The sequence below is a fragment of the Oncorhynchus mykiss genome, chromosome 2 (assembly GCF_057628025.1).
Source record: "Oncorhynchus mykiss isolate SJ-2025 chromosome 2, ASM5762802v1, whole genome shotgun sequence".
NCBI classification, from domain to species: domain Eukaryota; kingdom Metazoa; phylum Chordata; class Actinopteri; order Salmoniformes; family Salmonidae; genus Oncorhynchus; species Oncorhynchus mykiss.
The window spans coordinates 7,369,879-7,387,507 of NC_143023.1; the positions used below are offsets into that span (position 1 = coordinate 7,369,879).

At 44.1% G+C, this 17,629-nt stretch overlaps 2 protein-coding genes across 14 annotated transcripts in view; one reads left to right on the forward strand and one right to left on the reverse strand.

Annotated features, from left to right (window-relative positions):
* The window catches only part of LOC149984797 (bromodomain-containing protein 9-like), a 16,466-nt gene extending 14,524 nt beyond the window's left edge, over positions 1–1,942 (reverse strand). For all 12 annotated transcript variants that reach the window (XM_090186867.1, XM_090186862.1, XM_090186873.1 and 9 more), the window contains exons 1-3: positions 1,778–1,942; positions 1,099–1,319; positions 692–853 (exon numbers count right to left, since the gene is read on the reverse strand). In XM_090186867.1, the coding sequence (XP_090042993.1) occupies positions 692–853; positions 1,099–1,319; positions 1,778–1,826 (432 nt within the window). In that variant the 5' untranslated portion in view covers positions 1,827–1,942. The remainder of the gene's footprint in view (positions 1–691; positions 854–1,098; positions 1,320–1,777) is intronic.
* Positions 1,921–13,936, forward strand: LOC110505952 (pachytene checkpoint protein 2 homolog). Of its 2 annotated transcripts, none has more exons than XM_090186938.1 (14): positions 1,921–2,021; positions 2,450–2,543; positions 2,982–3,132; positions 3,969–4,095; positions 4,202–4,257; positions 4,474–4,564; positions 4,814–4,886; positions 5,134–5,197; positions 5,361–5,447; positions 7,574–7,680; positions 11,240–11,393; positions 12,123–12,235; positions 12,664–12,733; positions 12,920–13,936. In XM_090186938.1, the coding sequence occupies exons 2-14, from the start codon at positions 2,452–2,454 to the stop codon at positions 13,013–13,015; spliced, it is 1,281 nt and encodes a 426-aa protein (XP_090043064.1). In that variant the 5' UTR covers positions 1,921–2,021; positions 2,450–2,451; the 3' UTR covers positions 13,016–13,936. The 2 variants fall into 2 exon arrangements, with proteins under 2 accessions (XP_090043064.1, XP_090043074.1); XM_090186948.1 differs by having other exon boundaries at positions 1,946–2,021; positions 2,450–2,523.
* Positions 13,937–17,629: the final 3,693 nt, after the last annotated feature.

Below are 17,629 nucleotides of genomic sequence, written 5' to 3' on the forward strand. Positions count from 1 at the left end.
GGTCTCCAGTTCCACTATCTCCTGTAGGACCAGGAGGTCTCCAGTTCCACTATCTCCTGTAGGACCAGGAGGTCTCCAGTTCCACTATCTCCTGTAGGACCAGGAGGTCTCCAGTTCCACTATCTCCTGTAGGACCAGGAGGTCTCCAGTTCCACTATCTCCTGTAGGACCAGGAGGTCTCCAGTTCCACTATCTCCTGTAGGACCAGGAGGTCTCCAGTTCCACTATCTCCTGTAGGACCAGGAGGTCTCCAGTTCCACTATCTCCTGTAGGACCAGGAGGTCTCCAGTTCCACTATCTCCTGTAGGACCAGGAGGTCTCCAGTTCCACTATCTCCTGTAGGACCAGGAGGTCTCCAGTTCCACTATCTCCTGTAGAACCAGGTGGTCTCCAGTTCCACTATCTCCTGTAGGACCAGGAGGTCTCCAGTTCCACTATCTCCTATAGGACCAGGAGGTCTCCAGTTCCACTATCTCCTATAGGACCAGGAGGTCTCCAGTTCCACTATCTCCTGTAGGACCAGGAGGTTTCCCGACTATATGATCTCCAGGAAAACATTATAGGCTCTAGGGATCAAGTGGGCTTGCTGCAAGTAAGCATTTCATAGGATGCTGTATACCATGTGTATCCTGTACATACGACTAATTAAACTTGAAGCTTGAGTAATTACAACCCCAAAAACGTTTCTCACCTCAAAACTAATACCAATGTTTGGTATCTTTGGCAGCATGAAAGGCTCGACTGCCACACCAGTGTGACTGGGCACAACAGTGGGCAGGCCCACACCACTGGCAGAGGCAGTAGCAGCCTCTGATTCATTCTGCTCCCGCTCTCTCTTCTTCCTCTTCTCTTCCTGTCAAAGATTAAACATTCATTGATTGATTATTGGGTTTTTTGTCCTTAAATGACAACCTAGCTCACTTTATGTCATGTTATATGGTATGCTTTATATGAAAGGTTAACTCCCAAGTTGCACCATATTCCCTTTACAGTGTGCCCACCTTCTGACCAAGGCCCATATGGATCTGGCCAAAAGTAGTGCACTATATAGGGAATAGGGTGCCATTTGGGCCAGACCCTTGTTCCCCTCATACTCACCTTCCGTCTTCTCCTCTCCTCATCATCTACGTGTTTGTCTTTCTCCTTCTCAGACTTTTTCTTCTTCTTCTTCTTTTTGTCCTTGTGGCGCTCTCGTTCATGGTCTGACCTGTCGTCGTAGTAACTGGAGTCATGGCCGGAGCCTGAGAGTTCTGTGATCTCACTTCCTCCCACTTTGAGCACCAGCTTCAGCTGCTTCTCAAAAGGCTTGTCCTCACAGTCTGAAAACAGAGACCACATTTAGCTGAGTGATGGGTCGTACCCAGTGCAAGATCAACAAGCATGATCGTGATCCTAGCAGAAGATGTGGTGTGTGTGTTACTGTGTAATACGTGATGATAAACATTAGCTACCCATCACAGATATCTATCTGCAGGGCAATGCTACCACTACGACAGGATAAACTGGCTGGCGTTAATGCCAATATTATGCATACTCAATCTTGATAAGACCTGATACACATCCGTCATAATATTCATTGGTAATGCTTATGGCAGAAAGCAACATAAGTTGAGTAATACTAAACTACAACAGAAGTTGAGGAATAGTAAATTAGCACTAGCACTGCAGGACGATTCAGTCAGCTGGCCAGACAGTAGGATAACGTTAACTGCTAGCTAGCTAGGCTAGCAAAAAGGGACAAAGCCGGGCATTGAATTTGTTTTCTTTGCTCACTTACCATCAACTGTTCTCCACTCCGGCTTGTGCTTTTTATGCTTCTTCCCCATGTTTGTTGTGTTTAAATTAAGCGAAAGCGTCTGGTAATCAGGTATCTGTATCTAATAATTGTTTGCATTAAAATGCGATCCATACCCCGATAACCCGGAAGTACATTTCCCACAACAACGCATCTACTTCAGGTTCAACAAAAAACTGCGCGCTAAATTCGAGTGGCGTTCAGTGGATTCCGTACCAAAACGAAGGTAAGCAATTTTTGTGTAAACTTCGTGAATGAAAGCTTAACAAAAATAAATGACGATTCGTAATAGCTGTATTACACACGTAACACTAGTAACATCCCTTGCTAGTGAGATCTAGCAACAGAATAATGCGTGTCACTCTGCGACTTTAACTAGTAATGTCGGTGTAGCTAGCGAACATTAGCTAGGTAGCTAAATGCTGTGAGCTTGATGCTTTGCATTGAATGTGTTGTTGTCATACTAGCTAGCTAATTATACTTATTTTGTTGTTAGTTGTAAAGGCAGATGGTAGATAAGTACTTCTTATGCATGTTGGTGATGTCAACATGTCATGTGTACTGCTGCCGAGACATTACATTAGACTGAGCAAGGAGTTTTTGTATTTCCACCCGAAAATGATTTAATTTTGACATACATTTTAATCTCTGAAGCTATGGAGGGCGACAGAATGGAGGTAGGGGATCTGAAGCAGAACCCCAACGACACGAACAACATCCATGTGGAGGTTCACGTCAAATCTACCAGGTTCTAACTAGCTAGTGTATCTTCAGAAGCTCTATTTACACTGAACTAGTATTACAGTACTAGGGAATGAAAGTGTCCCAAATGGCACCCTGTTCCCTATATAGTGCACTACTTTTGAAAAGGGCCCTCCTTAAATAGTGGGCCCTATCAGCCCTTGTCAAGAGTAGTGCACTATATAGGGAATAAGGTTGCCATTTGGGATACTGTCCATTATGTAATGATTTGCATGTTAGTCTTTTCAAAGTTGTATTCATGACCTGCTTCCATTCCTTTCTCCTTGTCCCTAACAACACTGCTCTTTGTCGCTCTCTGCCTCGCTGTCGCTCTCTGCCTCGCTGTCGCTCTCTGTCTCCCTCTGTCTCCCTCTGTCTCTCTCCTCTGTCTCTCTCCTCTGTCTCTCTCCTCTGTCTCTCTCTCTGCGTATTACACTGACTACAGCACTGCCAAGAGGTCTGACGTGAAGATGCACGTCTTGACCCTGCTGAACCGTCATCGGATGGTGTTCGGGGCCTTCAGGTGGACAGAGTTTGACGAAGACTTCCTTATCAAACACGTCCAATCAGTGGCCATAGTGGACGCTGAGAGAAAAGTAAAGTACTATATGACAGCCTGACGGCATTTACTGTTGTTCTCACTCTTTTTCCTCCTCTCTCTCTCTCTCTCTCTCTGTCTCTGTCTCTGTCTCTGTCTCTGTCTCTGTCTCTCTCTCTCTGTCTCTGTCTCTGTCTCTCTCTCTGTCTCTGTCTCTCTCTCTGTCTCTGTCTCTCTCTCTTTCTCTCTCTCTTTCTCTCTCTCTTTCACTCTCTCTCTTTCTCTCTCTCTTTTCTCTCTCTCTTTTCTCTCTCTCTTTTCTCTCTCTCTAGCTGCTTGAGATAAATTATGTCCCGTAGGAACTCATTAGCACAGACAGTCTTAGTGGCTCATTAATAAAACATGTTCAGCTGTATGTTGATGCAACATGGGATGAGTCGGGGGGGTATAATTTGTGGAACTGGTTGCCAACAAACAACACATACAAAGTTGTATAGAGGCAGAATAAGATACCGGGTAGGGAGTGGGCTATTTCATTAAGTTTTTCAATCACCACGTTTATTCCGAAAAAATGTCTGTCCTCACTCTGGTAGCCTATGGACAAACATTAAGAATAAGCTACGTGGTGAGTTGATGCCTATTCGGCAGCTAGTTAGCTCGGTGACCTGATCATGTGACTTTGTATACGTTGTTTGTTGGCAACCTTGTAGTACAAAGTTTTTGGAACAGATTTCTGTTGGAACATTCCACAAACTATACCCACCCGGATGAGTCCCAAATGTCACCCTATTCCTTATCCAGTGCACTACTTTAGACCTGAGCCCTGGTATATAAAAAAAGCAGTAGTGTACTATAAGACACATGTCTGATGTTTGGGTTGTTTTCCTCATGCAGCCCATAGATCTGAAGAGCTGCAGTCTGTCCATCCACATCTTCACCCTGAATGATGACGGGCCCAGCACTCTGAACCTGGAGGAGGAGGAGGAGCTCTCTGCAGCCAATCACTGGCTCTTACCAGCCGGTGGGCGGGCCCATGTTAACAGAGATTCTACTAATTAACTTTTCTATATGTAGTTCTATGGTTGCCAGGGTTGACGTTTTCTTACTCCCATGTGTGTGTTTTTCAGCTGAGTTCCATGGCATCTGGGAGAGTCTGGTCTATGAGAGCGGGGTCAAAACACAAGTAAGAAACATTTAGGATACGTTCCAAATGGTACCCTACGGGCCCCATAGGACTCTGGTCAAAAGTAGTCCACTACATAGGGCATATGGCTTCATTTGGGAATCAACCTTAATAACCTTGTGTTATTATCGGAGTGTTATAGAGAGATGTCAGTGGTACTACATGGATGTCATTATTTGACCTCCATCCTGTTGTCTTTCTCTTTTCCCCTCTAAGCTCTTGGATTACGTCTCAACCACAATTTACTTCTCTGACAAAAACGTGGACAGCAACCTGATCTCATGGAACCGAGTTGTTCTGCTTCATGGTAACAGAAGCAGGACCTTGATAACTTGACACATGAATATAATAATAAATATGATATTATGATATAATACGATAATATAATACAGTAGTAACTTTGATATTAATGTATAATATCCTATGATTATTCCACTATGCTGTATATAATATGCCTCAAATATGGATGTGTCAACTATAATGCGTATGTATACATGTGATATCTGTAAAAAGCGATATGATTTAGATTGTGTGTCTATATTTGTGTCCACGTTAGGACCCCCGGGCACAGGGAAGACGTCTTTGTGTAAAGCTCTGGCCCAGAAGCTGTCAATCCGACTTTCGAACCGGTAAGAGAGAGCTCTCACTCTGAGGAAAGGGCTTTGGCAGAGTCTTGTTGGAGAATGTTTTTCACCACCTCTAGCCATTCTACCACGTACTGTATTCCCAAATGTACATATTGTCCTGGTTTTACCTTGTATTTTAACTTCACTGTTTTATTCTCTATTAATCAATGCAATATCCATGTAATTCAGTGTCTTATGACGTCCATATGGGTCCTATAAACCTGAACTTCCTGTCCTGTTCTTTCTGCAGGTACTCTTACGGGCAGTTTGTTGAGATCAACAGCCACAGTTTGTTCTCCAAGTGGTTCTCTGAGGTACAGTTGGCTCTTCCTGCTTCTCGTTACATGTCTCATTGAATTTACTGGAATAAAAGTTATTAATCCCACAAGGGGAAATTGGATTTGTCCACAGCATCAACATGTATAAATGATTATTGGTATTGTTTGACTGAAAACAGGTAATGTGTCTGTCTTCCAGAGTGGGAAACTGGTCACTAAGATGTTCCAGAAGATCCAACAGCTGATAGATGACAAGCAGGCTCTGGTGTTTGTTCTCATTGATGAGGTAAAGTAGGCTCTGGTGTTTGTTCTCATTGATGAGGTAAAGCAGGCTCTGGTGTTTGTTCTCATTGATGAGGTAAAGCAGGCTCTGGTGTTTGTTCTCATTGATGAGGTAAAGCAGGCTCTGGTGTTTGTTCTCATTGATGAGGTAAAGCAGGCTCTGGTGTTTGTTCTCATTGATGAGGTAAAGTAGGCTCTGGTGTTTGTTCTCATTGATGAGGTAAAGTAGGCTCTGGTGTTTGTTCTCATTGATGAGGTAAAGCAGGCTCTGGTGTTTGTTCTCATTGATGAGGTAAAGCAGGCTCTGGTGTTTGTTCTCATTGATGAGGTAAAGCAGGCTCTGGTGTTTGTTCTCATTGATGAGGTAAAGCAGGCTCTGGTGTTTGTTCTCATTGATGAGGTAAAGCAGGCTCTGGTGTTTGTTCTCATTGATGAGGTAAAGCAGGCTCTGGTGTTTGTTCTCATTGATGAGGTAAAGTATGAATAGCCTACAACAGTGGTCCAGAGCTTTTCCTGGTCAGGAACAACTCCAGGCCCCAGTTAACTCCCACACATGTAACTGCAGGGCCCAGTTAACTCCTACACATGTAACTGCAGGGCCCAGTTAACTCCTACACATGTAACTACAGGGCCCAGTTAAAGCCTACACATGTAACTGCAGGGCCCAGTTAACTCCTACACATGTAACTGCAGGGCCCAGTTAACTCCTACACATGTAACTGCAGGGCCCAGTTAACTCCTACACATGTAACTACAGGGCCCAGTTAACTCCTACACATGTAACTGCATGGCCCAGTTAACTCCTACACATGTAACTACAGGGCCCAGTTAACTCCTACACATGTAACTGCAGGGCCCAGTTAAAGCCTACACATGTAACTGCAGGGCCCAGTTAACTCCTACACATGTAACTGCAGGGCCCAGTTAAAGCCTACACATGTAACTGCAGGGCCCAGTTAAAGCCTACACATGTAACTGCAGGGCCCAGTTAAAGCCTACACATGTAACTGCAGGGCCCAGTTAAAGCCTACACATGTAACTACAGGGCCCAGTTAAAGCCTACACATGTAACTACAGGGCCCAGTTAAAGCCTACACATGTAACTACAGGGCCCAGTTAAAGCCTACACATGTAACTGCAGGGCCCAGTTAAAGCCTACACATGTAACTGCAGGGCCCAGTTAACTCCTACACATGTAACTGCAGGGCCCAGTTAACTCCTACACATGTAACTGCAGGGCCCAGTTAACTCCTACACATGTAACTGCAGGGCCCAGTTAACTCCTACACATGTAACTGCAGGGCCCAGGTAACTCCTACACATGTAACTGCAGGGCCCAGTTAACTCCTACACATGGAACTGCAGGGCCCAGTTAACTCCTACACATGTAACTGCAGGGCCCAGTTAACTCCTACACATGTAACTGCAGGGCCCAGTTAACTCCTACACATGTAACTGCAGGGCCCAGTTAACTCCTACACATGTAACTGCAGGGCCCAGGTAACTCCTACACATGTAACTGCAGGGCCCAGTTAACTCCTACACATGTAACTGCAGGGCCCAGTTAACTCCTACACATGTAACTGCAGGGCCCAGTTAACTCCTACACATGTAACTGCAGGGCCCAGTTAACTCCTACACATGGAACTGCAGGGCCCAGTTAACTCCTACACATGGAACTGCAGGGCCCAGTTAACTCCTACACATGTAACTGCAGGGCCCAGTTAACTCCTACACATGTAACTGCAGGGCCCAGTTAAAGCCTACACATGTAACTGCAGGGCCCAGTTAAAGCCTACACATGTAACTGCAGGGCCCAGTTAACTCCTACACATGTAACTGCAGGGCCCAGTTAACTCCTACACATGGAACTGCAGGGCCCAGTTAACTCCTACACATGGAACTGCAGGGCCCAGTTAACTCCTACACATGTAACTGCAGGGCCCAGTTAACTCCTACACATGTAACTGCAGGGCCCAGTTAACTCCTACACATGGAACTGCAGGGCCCAGTTAACTCCTACACATGGAACTGCAGGGCCCAGTTAACTCCTACACATGTAACTGCAGGGCCCAGTTAACTCCTACACATGTAACTGCAGGGCCCAGAATAACTCTGTTTTATGACCAGGTGGAGAGTCTGACGGCAGCGCGGAAAGCCTCCCAGGCCGGAACGGAACCCTCAGACGCCATCCGAGTGGTCAACTCGGTCCTCACACAGCTGGACCAGATCAAGCGGTCAGTCAGACATGTTCAGTTCATCTGCTGTGATGGGTCACACATTAAACCCCAGTCAGACATGTTCAGTTCATCTGCTGTGATGGGTCACACATTAAACCCCAGTCAGACATGTTCAGTTCATCTGCTGTGATGGGTCACACATTAAACCCCAGTCAGACATGTTCAGTTCATCTGATGTGATGGGTCACACATTAAACCCCAGTCAGACATGTTCAGTTCATCTGCTGTGATGGGTCACACATTAAACCCCAGTCAGACATGTTCAGTTCATCTGCTGTGATGGGTCACACATTAAACCCCAGTCAGACATGTTCAGTTCATCTGCTGTGATGGGTCACACATTAAACCCCAGTCAGACATGTTCAGTTCATCTGCTGTGATGGGTCACACTTTAAACCCCAGTCAGACATGTTCAGTTCATCTGTTGTGATGGGTCACACATTAAACCCCAGTCAGACATGTTCAGTTCATCTGCTGTGATGGGTCACACATTAAACCCCAGTCAGACATGTTCAGTTCATCTGTTGTGATGGGTCACACATTAAACCCCAGTCAGACATGTTCAGTTCATCTGCTGTGATGGGTCACACATTAAACCCCAGTCAGACATGTTCAGTTCATCTGCTGTGATGGGTCACACATTAAACCCCAGTCAGACATGTTCAGTTCATCTGCTGTGATGGGTCACACATTAAACCCCAGTCAGACATGTTCAGTTCATCTGCTGTGATGGGTCACACATTAAACCCCAGTCAGACATGTTCAGTTCATCTGTTGTGATGGGTCACACATTAAACCCCAGTCAGACATGTTCAGTTCATCTGCTGTGATGGGTCACACATTAAACCCCAGTCAGACATGTTCAGTTCATCTGCTGTGATGGGTCACACATTAAACCCCAGTCAGACATGTTCAGTTCATCTGATGTGATGGGTCACACATTAAACCCCAGTCAGACATGTTCAGTTCATCTGCTGTGATGGGTCACACATTAAACCCCAGTCAGACATGTTCAGTTCATCTGATGTGATGGGTCACACATTAAACCCCAGTCAGACATGTTCAGTTCATCTGATGTGATGGGTCACACATTAAACCCCAGTCAGACATGTTCAGTTCATCTGCTGTGATGGGTCACACATTAAACCCCAGTCAGACATGTTCAGTTCATCTGATGTGATGGGTCACACATTAAACCCCAGTCAGACATGTTCAGTTCATCTGTTGTGATGGGTCACACATTAAACCCCAGTCAGACATGTTCAGTTCATCTGTTGTGATGGGTCACACATTAAACCCCAGTCAGACATGTTCAGTTCATCTGCTGTGATGGGTCACACATTAAACCCCAGTCAGACATGTTCAGTTCATCTGCTGTGATGGGTCACACATTAAACCCCAGTCAGACATGTTCAGTTCATCTGCTGTGATGGGTCACACATTAAACCCCAGTCAGACATGTTCAGTTCATCTGCTGTGATGGGTCACACATTAAACCCCAGTCAGACATGTTCAGTTCATCTGCTGTGATGGGTCACACATTAAACCCCAGTCAGACATGTTCAGTTCATCTGCTGTGATGGGTCACACATTAAACCCCAGTCAGACATGTTCAGTTCATCTGCTGTGATGGGTCACACATTAAACCCCAGTCAGACATGTTCAGTTCATCTGCTGTGATGGGTCACACATTAAACCCCAGTCAGACATGTTCAGTTCATCTGCTGTGATGGGTCACACATTAAACCCCAGTCAGACATGTTCAGTTCATCTGATGTGATGGGTCACACATTAAACCCCAGTCAGACATGTTCAGTTCATCTGCTGTGATGGGTCACACATTAAACCCCAGTCAGACATGTTCAGTTCATCTGCTGTGATGGGTCACACATTAAACCCCAGTCAGACATGTTCAGTTCATCTGATGTGATGGGTCACACATTAAACCCCAGTCAGACATGTTCAGTTCATCTGCTGTGATGGGTCACACATTAAACCCCAGTCAGACATGTTCAGTTCATCTGCTGTGATGGGTCACACATTAAACCCCAGTCAGACATGTTCAGTTCATCTGCTGTGATGGGTCACACATTAAACCCCAGTCAGACATGTTCAGTTCATCTGCTGTGATGGGTCACACATTAAACCCCAGTCAGACATGTTCAGTTCATCTGATGTGATGGGTCACACATTAAACCCCAGTCAGACATGTTCAGTTCATCTGCTGTGATGGGTCACACATTAAACCCCAGTCAGACATGTTCATCTGATGTGATGGGTCACACATTAAACCCCAGTCAGACATGTTCAGTTCATCTGCTGTGATGGGTCACACATTAAACCCCAGTCAGACATGTTCAGTTCATCTGCTGTGATGGGTCACACATTAAACCCCAGTCAGACATGTTCAGTTCATCTGCTGTGATGGGTCACACATTAAACCCCAGTCAGACATGTTCAGTTTATCTGCTGTGATGGGTCACACATTAAACCCCAGTCAGACATGTTCAGTTCATCTGCTGTGATGGGTCACACATTAAACCCCAGTCAGACATGTTCAGTTTATCTGCTGTGATGGGTCACACATTAAACCCCAGTCAGACATGTTCAGTTCATCTGTTGTGATGGGTCACACATTAAACCCCAGTCAGACATGTTCAGTTCATCTGCTGTGATGGGTCACACATTAAACCCCAGTCAGACATGTTCAGTTCATCTGCTGTGATGGGTCACACATTAAACCCCAGTCAGACATGTTCAGTTCATCTGATGTGATGGGTCACACATTAAACCCCAGTCAGACATGTTCAGTTCATCTGATGTGATGGGTCACACATTAAACCCCAGTCAGACATGTTCAGTTCATCTGCTGTGATGGGTCACACATTAAACCCCAGTCAGACATGTTCAGTTCATCTGCTGTGATGGGTCACACATTAAACCCCAGTCAGACATGTTCAGTTCATCTGCTGTGATGGGTCACACATTAAACCCCAGTCAGACATGTTCAGTTCATCTGATGTGATGGGTCACACATTAAACCCCAGTCAGACATGTTCAGTTCATCTGATGTGATGGGTCACACATTAAACCCCAGTCAGACATGTTCAGTTCATCTGCTGTGATGGGTCACACTTTAAACCCCAGTCAGACATGTTCAGTTCATCTGCTGTGATGGGTCACACATTAAACCCCATAGATTCAGAGGCAACAGCTCATGAAAACTCTGTTTAACATGACTTCCTATTACTGGTCAAAAGTAGTGCACTATATAGGGAATAGGGGGCCATTAGCCCAAAGTAGTGCCTATGTAGGGAATAGGGGGCCATTAGCCTTATAGGCCTTGGTCAAAAGTAGTGCACTATATAGGGAATAGGGGGCCATTAGCCTTATAGGCCTTGGTCAAAAGTAGTGCACTATATAGGGAATAGGGGGCCATTTGGGATATATCCATGTTCTCTACAAGTGGCTGTTGCATTCTACAACTTCATCCTCCGTCCTCCAGTGTGTTGGTGTCTATGTAGTTTAGCCCAGCTGATCTTCCTGTATATCCCAGGCATCCTAATGTTGTGATCCTGACCACCTCCAACGTGACAGAGAAGATAGACCTGGCGTTTGTGGACAGAGCTGACATCAAGCAGTACATTGGCCCTCCGTCTGTAGAGGGCATCTTCAACATCTATCTGTCCTGCCTGGAGGAACTGATGAAGGTAAACACACACCAACATCTCTCTGTCCTCCTGGAGGAACTGATGAAGGTAAACACACACCAACATCTCTCTGTCCTGTCTGGAGGAACTGATGAAGGTAAACACACACCAACATCTCTCTGTCCTGTCTGGAGGAACTGATGAAGGTAAACACACCAACATCTCTCTGTCCTGGAGGAACTGATGAAGGTAAACACACACCAACATCTCTCTGTCCTGTCTGGAGGAACTGATGAAGGTAAACACACACCAACATCTATCTGTCCTGTCTGGAGGAACTGATGAAGGTAAACACACACCAACATCTATCTGTCCTGTCTGGAGGAACTGATGAAGGTAAACACACACCAACATCTCTCTGTCCTGTCTGGAGGAACTGATGCAGGTAAACACACACCAACATCTATCTGTCCTGTCTGGAGGAACTGATGAAGGTAAACACACACCAACATCTCTCTGTCCTGTCTGGAGGAACTGATGCAGGTAAAAACACACCAACATGTAAAAGGTTAAAATGTGTCAGTCTGTAACTCTGGGGTTCGTATCTTTAAAATGTGTCAGTCTGTAACTCTGGGGTTCGTATCTTTTGAGTTTCTACCGTAGGATACAGTTACTCTGTTATTGAGGAGTCCTTTCACTGACACGTCTGTGTTCAGTACCAGGTCTTCACCAAGGTGTTGTACCGAAACATCAACAGAGTTATATTTCCTTTTTCTACGTTGTGTGTAGTGCCAGATCGTGTACCCCAGACAGCCACTGCTGACCATGTTTGAGCTGGAGACCATGGGCTTCAGGGAGAGCAAGGTGTCGGAGCTCAGCCTGGTTCTCAGGGACATCGCCATGTGAGTCCCAGCCCTCCGTAGCGCTGCCGTTCATATCTCAGACCTGCCACCGAGCTACTACCCTTGAGAAGTGTGTGTGGATTGGATTGGATTGTATTGGAGTAGAATTGATACTACCCTTGAGAAGTGTGTGTGTGTTGGATTGGATTGTATCGGAGTAGAATTGATACTACCCTTGAGAAGTGTGTGTGGATTGGATTGGATTGTATCGGAGTAGAATTGATACTACCCTTGAGAAGTGTGTGTGGATTGGATTGGATTGTATCGGAGTAGAATTGATACTACCCTTGAGAAGTGTGTGTGTGTTGGATTGGATTGTATCGGAGTAGAATTGATACTACCCTTGAGAAGTGTGTGTGTTGGATTGGATTGTATCGGAGTAGAATTGAAAGATGTTTTGTGCTTATTTCTCTTGTGGACTGTTCCAGAAAGAGTAAAGGTTTTAGTGGCAGAGCGCTGAGGAAACTACCCTTTTTGGCCCATGCTCTTTTTGTGAAGGTTTGTAAACGTTTTCAAATGTTTCACGCAGCATGCAGTTTTTTTTTTTAAACAAACATTTTAAACATTAATTCAATGGGAAGATATTTTTATCTAAAATAAACTGTAGTATTTTCATATGGAAAGAGTGCTACTCATTGCGTTCTTATGCAACAACAATCTGACTTGCCTATGATTCCTTACCAGACCCCGACAGTGGCCCTGGAGAGGTTCCTGGAGGCCATGGACCTGGCAGTGGACAAACAGATAGAGGAGAGGGACAACCTGGTCAACTGTCTGTGATCTACAGGGACACTGTCTCAAATAGCTCCCTATACCCTTTATAGTGTCTGTAGGGATCTGGTCAAAAAGTAGTGTGCTAAATATGGAATAGGGTGCTATTTGGGACTTGTCTCAGACAGTCTTACCCAACGGTTGATGGAAACGGTCTCTTCTGGTATTTCATGTACATTTTATTTCCTGGTTAAATAATGTACATTTTATAATCATATTTTTCTAACCACTCAACGTGGACCAATTTAGTTTTCTCACAGACAGTGTGTTTTACCATTTAGAGTACTATATTAAAGATGGCAGCCGTCAACCAGTCGGTCATGTTCTGTGGAGACTTCCTGAAGCTTGTGTTGCTACTGCCGAGCGTCATCAACGTTAGGTGCGTTCTCAGCACGTTTTAAAAAGCTAACGTATTAAGCCTGAGATGCAGTCCTCTCTTGATACGTGTGACTATAACGGCTTTAATTTCCTAACCCAAGACGGCGTGTCCCGAATGGCACCCTATGCATTGCACTACTTTGGGCCGGGACCCATAGGGCTATGGTCAAGCGTAGTGCACTATATGAGGGAATTAGGGTGCGATATGTTGTTTACAGCACATGTATTCATTACTCTGTCTGCTTGTCTGATGTTTTCTATGTGAGCTTGCTGTTTCCTATACGTTTCAATAGGTGCTATTCGAAACACAGCCTTTCTGCATTTGTAAATGAATGCAAATGTCCCCCAATAGGAGCTCTTCAATGGAAATGTACAAATTCTGATTTAATTTCTAATCCCGTGGATGTTTTTTTTTTTGATACTCCAGGATGTTCCATGTATTGTGTGCTGCCATCATATGGTCTCTTCATTTAAACTCAGGATACACATGTTCATAACTGACCTTGTTTATTTATATATAAAACACATGGGATTATTCAACCCTTTAAAACACCCTTTGACTCATGTTGAGTTTGTCAAATACACTGCCCACACGGTAGACATGTGATTTCATCATGATTGGCGAACAGGTCGTATTCATTAGTGCACACTGTAGCAAAACGTTTTGCAACGGAAGCGTTATCCCCCAAGTTCTCTAATCTACAATGTGATGTCAAAGATTCTGTTGCAAAATGTTTTTTTTTTTTTGGTGCACTAATGAATATAACCCTCTTGTTTCTGAATGAGCCCAGACCTGCCTTCCTCCTGATGAATACAAGCCCAGATTCCCCCCAGGGTGAAATTCCCCTTTAAAGTGTGAAGGGGGAAAATGTGTCTTGTAGAACCCAATGTGCAGTGGAGTTCCACTGTTCCACCACTCGGTGGCGGAATAACAGTTCTCCTCCAACCCTGTAATGGCCTTCTGTTTGTAACTGATATCTAACATCTATATACATTTTTTAATATGGGGCCATAGCTCTGCAGAAATTCAACAAGGAGAATTTCAATTAAACCGACTACTGATCATTTGAACACAAACCTTTCTGATTGGTACAGCAGAACATTATCACCTGATGCTGAGTTACAGTAACTTCCTGTTGTACAGCTCACTGATAACTGATCATAACAATACTGTAGTTTACTGTATGACCTAAAGACCAGTCTGGATACCTTGTTATCTCTGCTGCTTTCCTGATGGCACCCTATTCCCTATATAGTGCACTCTACAGGAAATAGGGTATACTGCACTACAGGGAATAGGGTATACTGCACTACAGGGAATAGGGTATACTGTACTATACAGGGAATAGGGTACACTGTACTATACAGGGAATAGGGTACACTGCACTATAGGGTATAGGGTATACTGTACTATACAGGGAATAGGGTATACTGTACTATACAGGGAATAGGGTATACTGCACTATAGGGTATAGGGTATACTGTACTATACAGGGAATAGGGTACACTGCACTATAGGGTATAGGGTATACTGTACTATACAGGGAATAGGGTACACTGCACTACAGGGAATAGGGTATACTGCACTATACAGGGAATAGGGTACACTGCACTATAGGGTATACTGTACTATACAGGGAATAGGGTATACTGTACTATAGGGTATACTGTACTATATAGGGAATAGGGTATACTGTACTATACCGGGAATAGGGTATACTGTACTATAGGGAATAGGGTATACTGTACTATACAGGGAATAGGGTATACTGCGGTATAGGGTATACTGTACTATACAGGGAATAGGGTACACTGCACTATAGGGTATAGGGTATACTGTACTATACAGGGAATAGGGTACACTGCACTACAGGGAATAGGGTATACTGCACTATACAGGGAATAGGGTACACTGCACTATAGGGTATAGGGTATACTGTACTATACAGGGAATAGGGTATACTGTACTATAGGGTATACTGTACTATATAGGGAATAGGGTATACTGTACTATATAGGGAATAGGGTATACTGTACTATACAGGGAATAGGGTATACTGTACTATATAGGGAATAGGGTATACTGTACTATATAGGGAATAGGGTATACTGCACTATACAGGGGATAGGGTATACTGCACTATAGGGAATAGGGTATACTGTACTATATAGGGAATAGGGTATACTGTACTATAGGGTATAGGGTATACTGCACTATAGGGTATAGGGTATACTGTACTATATAGGGAATAGGGTATACTGTACTATAGGGTATACTGCACTATAGGGTATAGGGTATACTGTACTATATAGGGAATAGGGTATACTGTACTATAGGGTATAGGGTATACTGCACTATAGGGTATAGGGTATGCTGTACTATATAGGGAATAGGGTATACTGTAATATATAGGGAATAGGGTATACTGTAATATATAGGGAATAGGGTATACTGTACTATAGGGTATAGGGTATACTGCACTATACAGGGAATAGGGTGTACTGCACTATAGGGTATAGGGTATACTGTACTATATAGGGAATAGGGTATACTGTACTATATAGGGAATAGGGTATACTGTAATATATAGGGAATAGGGTATACTGTACTATATAGGGAATAGGGTATACTGTACTATATAGGGTATAGGGTATACTGCACTATACAGGGAATAGGGTGTACTGCACTATAGGGTATAGGGTATACTGTACTATATAGGGAATAGGGTATACTGTACTATATAGGGAATAGGGTATACTGTACTATACAGGGAATAGGGTATACTGTACTATACAGGGAATAGGGTATACTGTACTATAGGGAATAGGGTATACTGTACTATACAGGGAATAGGGTATACTGTACTATACAGGGAATAGGGTATACTGCACTACAGGGAATAGGGTATACTGTACTATACAGGGAATAGGGTATACTGTACTATACAGGGAATAGGGTATACTGTACTATATAGAGAATAGGGTATACTGTACAATATAGGGTATAGTGCACTATAGGGTATAATTTGGGGGCACGTATCTCTAACATGATGTTTCCATGTACAGACTGGTATTTCTACCCATTCTCCGTATGTTGCATGTTTTGCATTCTGTGAATACTGTGCTGGTTTACATGTGAGCTGCAGCCTACAGGCCTCAGACAATGAGCTCTTTGTTTGTCATTGGGCAACATGCTTCAACTCCACTTCAAAGGTTCATCTGGGGGGGTGCGTCCCAAATCGTACCCTATTCCCTACGTAGTGCACTACCAGAGCCTATGGGGGCCTGATCAGAAGTAGTGCACTACATGTCGTTTAGTTTAAAAAGGCCCAACTCTTCTGTTTCTTTCTACCTGTCATATTCCTCAGACACATTAGTGTTGTAATATACTGGTTACAACTGTCTTTAACTCAACACACGGTTCGTAATTACATTCATATACTGTACCTGTTTCACATCGTCAGGCCTCAGTGGAAATGTAACAGAGACTTACACCTGCATCCCATCACCCTTACACTCATCTGATTAACGATTATAAAGTCATCAGAGGTAAAGCTAGGGAGCAGAAGTGTGTGTGTGTGTGTGTGTGTGTGTGTGTGTGTGTGTGTGTGTGTGTGTGTGTGTGTGTGTGAGAAAAGGGCCTTCAGACAGTGCAATTATGGTTTTATTTATCACGCCCATTTCTGCCACACACACACACACACACACGTGTGTGTGGCAGAAACGGGCTTGATAAATGAAACCATAATTGCACTGTCTGAAGGCCCTTTTCTCTCTCCTCTGTAGTCGCTCCAGAAATCAGGCAGCTGCTGAACTGCAATCAAGACGGAGAGAGATTCTAGAGCCTTATTGTTGCACTGTTTCATCACTGTTCTAAAGCGGTTTGAAAACTCCAAACTAAACAATCAAGACGGAGAGAGATTCTAGAGCCTTATTGTTGCACTGTTTCATCACTGTTCTAAAGCGTTTTGAAAACTCCAAACTAAACAATCAAGACGGAGAGAGATTCTAGAGCCTTATTGTTGCACCGTTTCATCACTGTTCTAAAGCGGTTTGAAAACTCCAAACTAAACAATCAAGACGGAGAGAGATTCTAGAGCCTTATTGTTGCACTGTTTCATCACTGTTCTAAAGAGGTTTGAAAACTCCAAACTAAACAATCAAGACGGAGAGAGATTCTAGAGCCTTATTGTTGCACTGTTTCATCACTGTTCTAAAGCGGTTTGAAAACTCCAAACTAAACAA

Excerpts from the sequence above, each read along its gene's own strand:
- LOC110505952 (XM_090186938.1), top strand. The coding sequence starts at position 2,452 with ATGGAGGGCGACAGAATGGAGGTAGGGGATCTGAAGCAGAACCCCAAC. Across the intron at positions 4,887-5,133 it reads TCAATCCGACTTTCGAACCG|GTACTCTTACGGGCAGTTTG; the intron begins GTAAGAGAGAGC and ends TTCTTTCTGCAG. Across the intron at positions 12,734-12,919 it reads CCCATGCTCTTTTTGTGAAG|ACCCCGACAGTGGCCCTGGA; the intron begins GTTTGTAAACGT and ends ATTCCTTACCAG.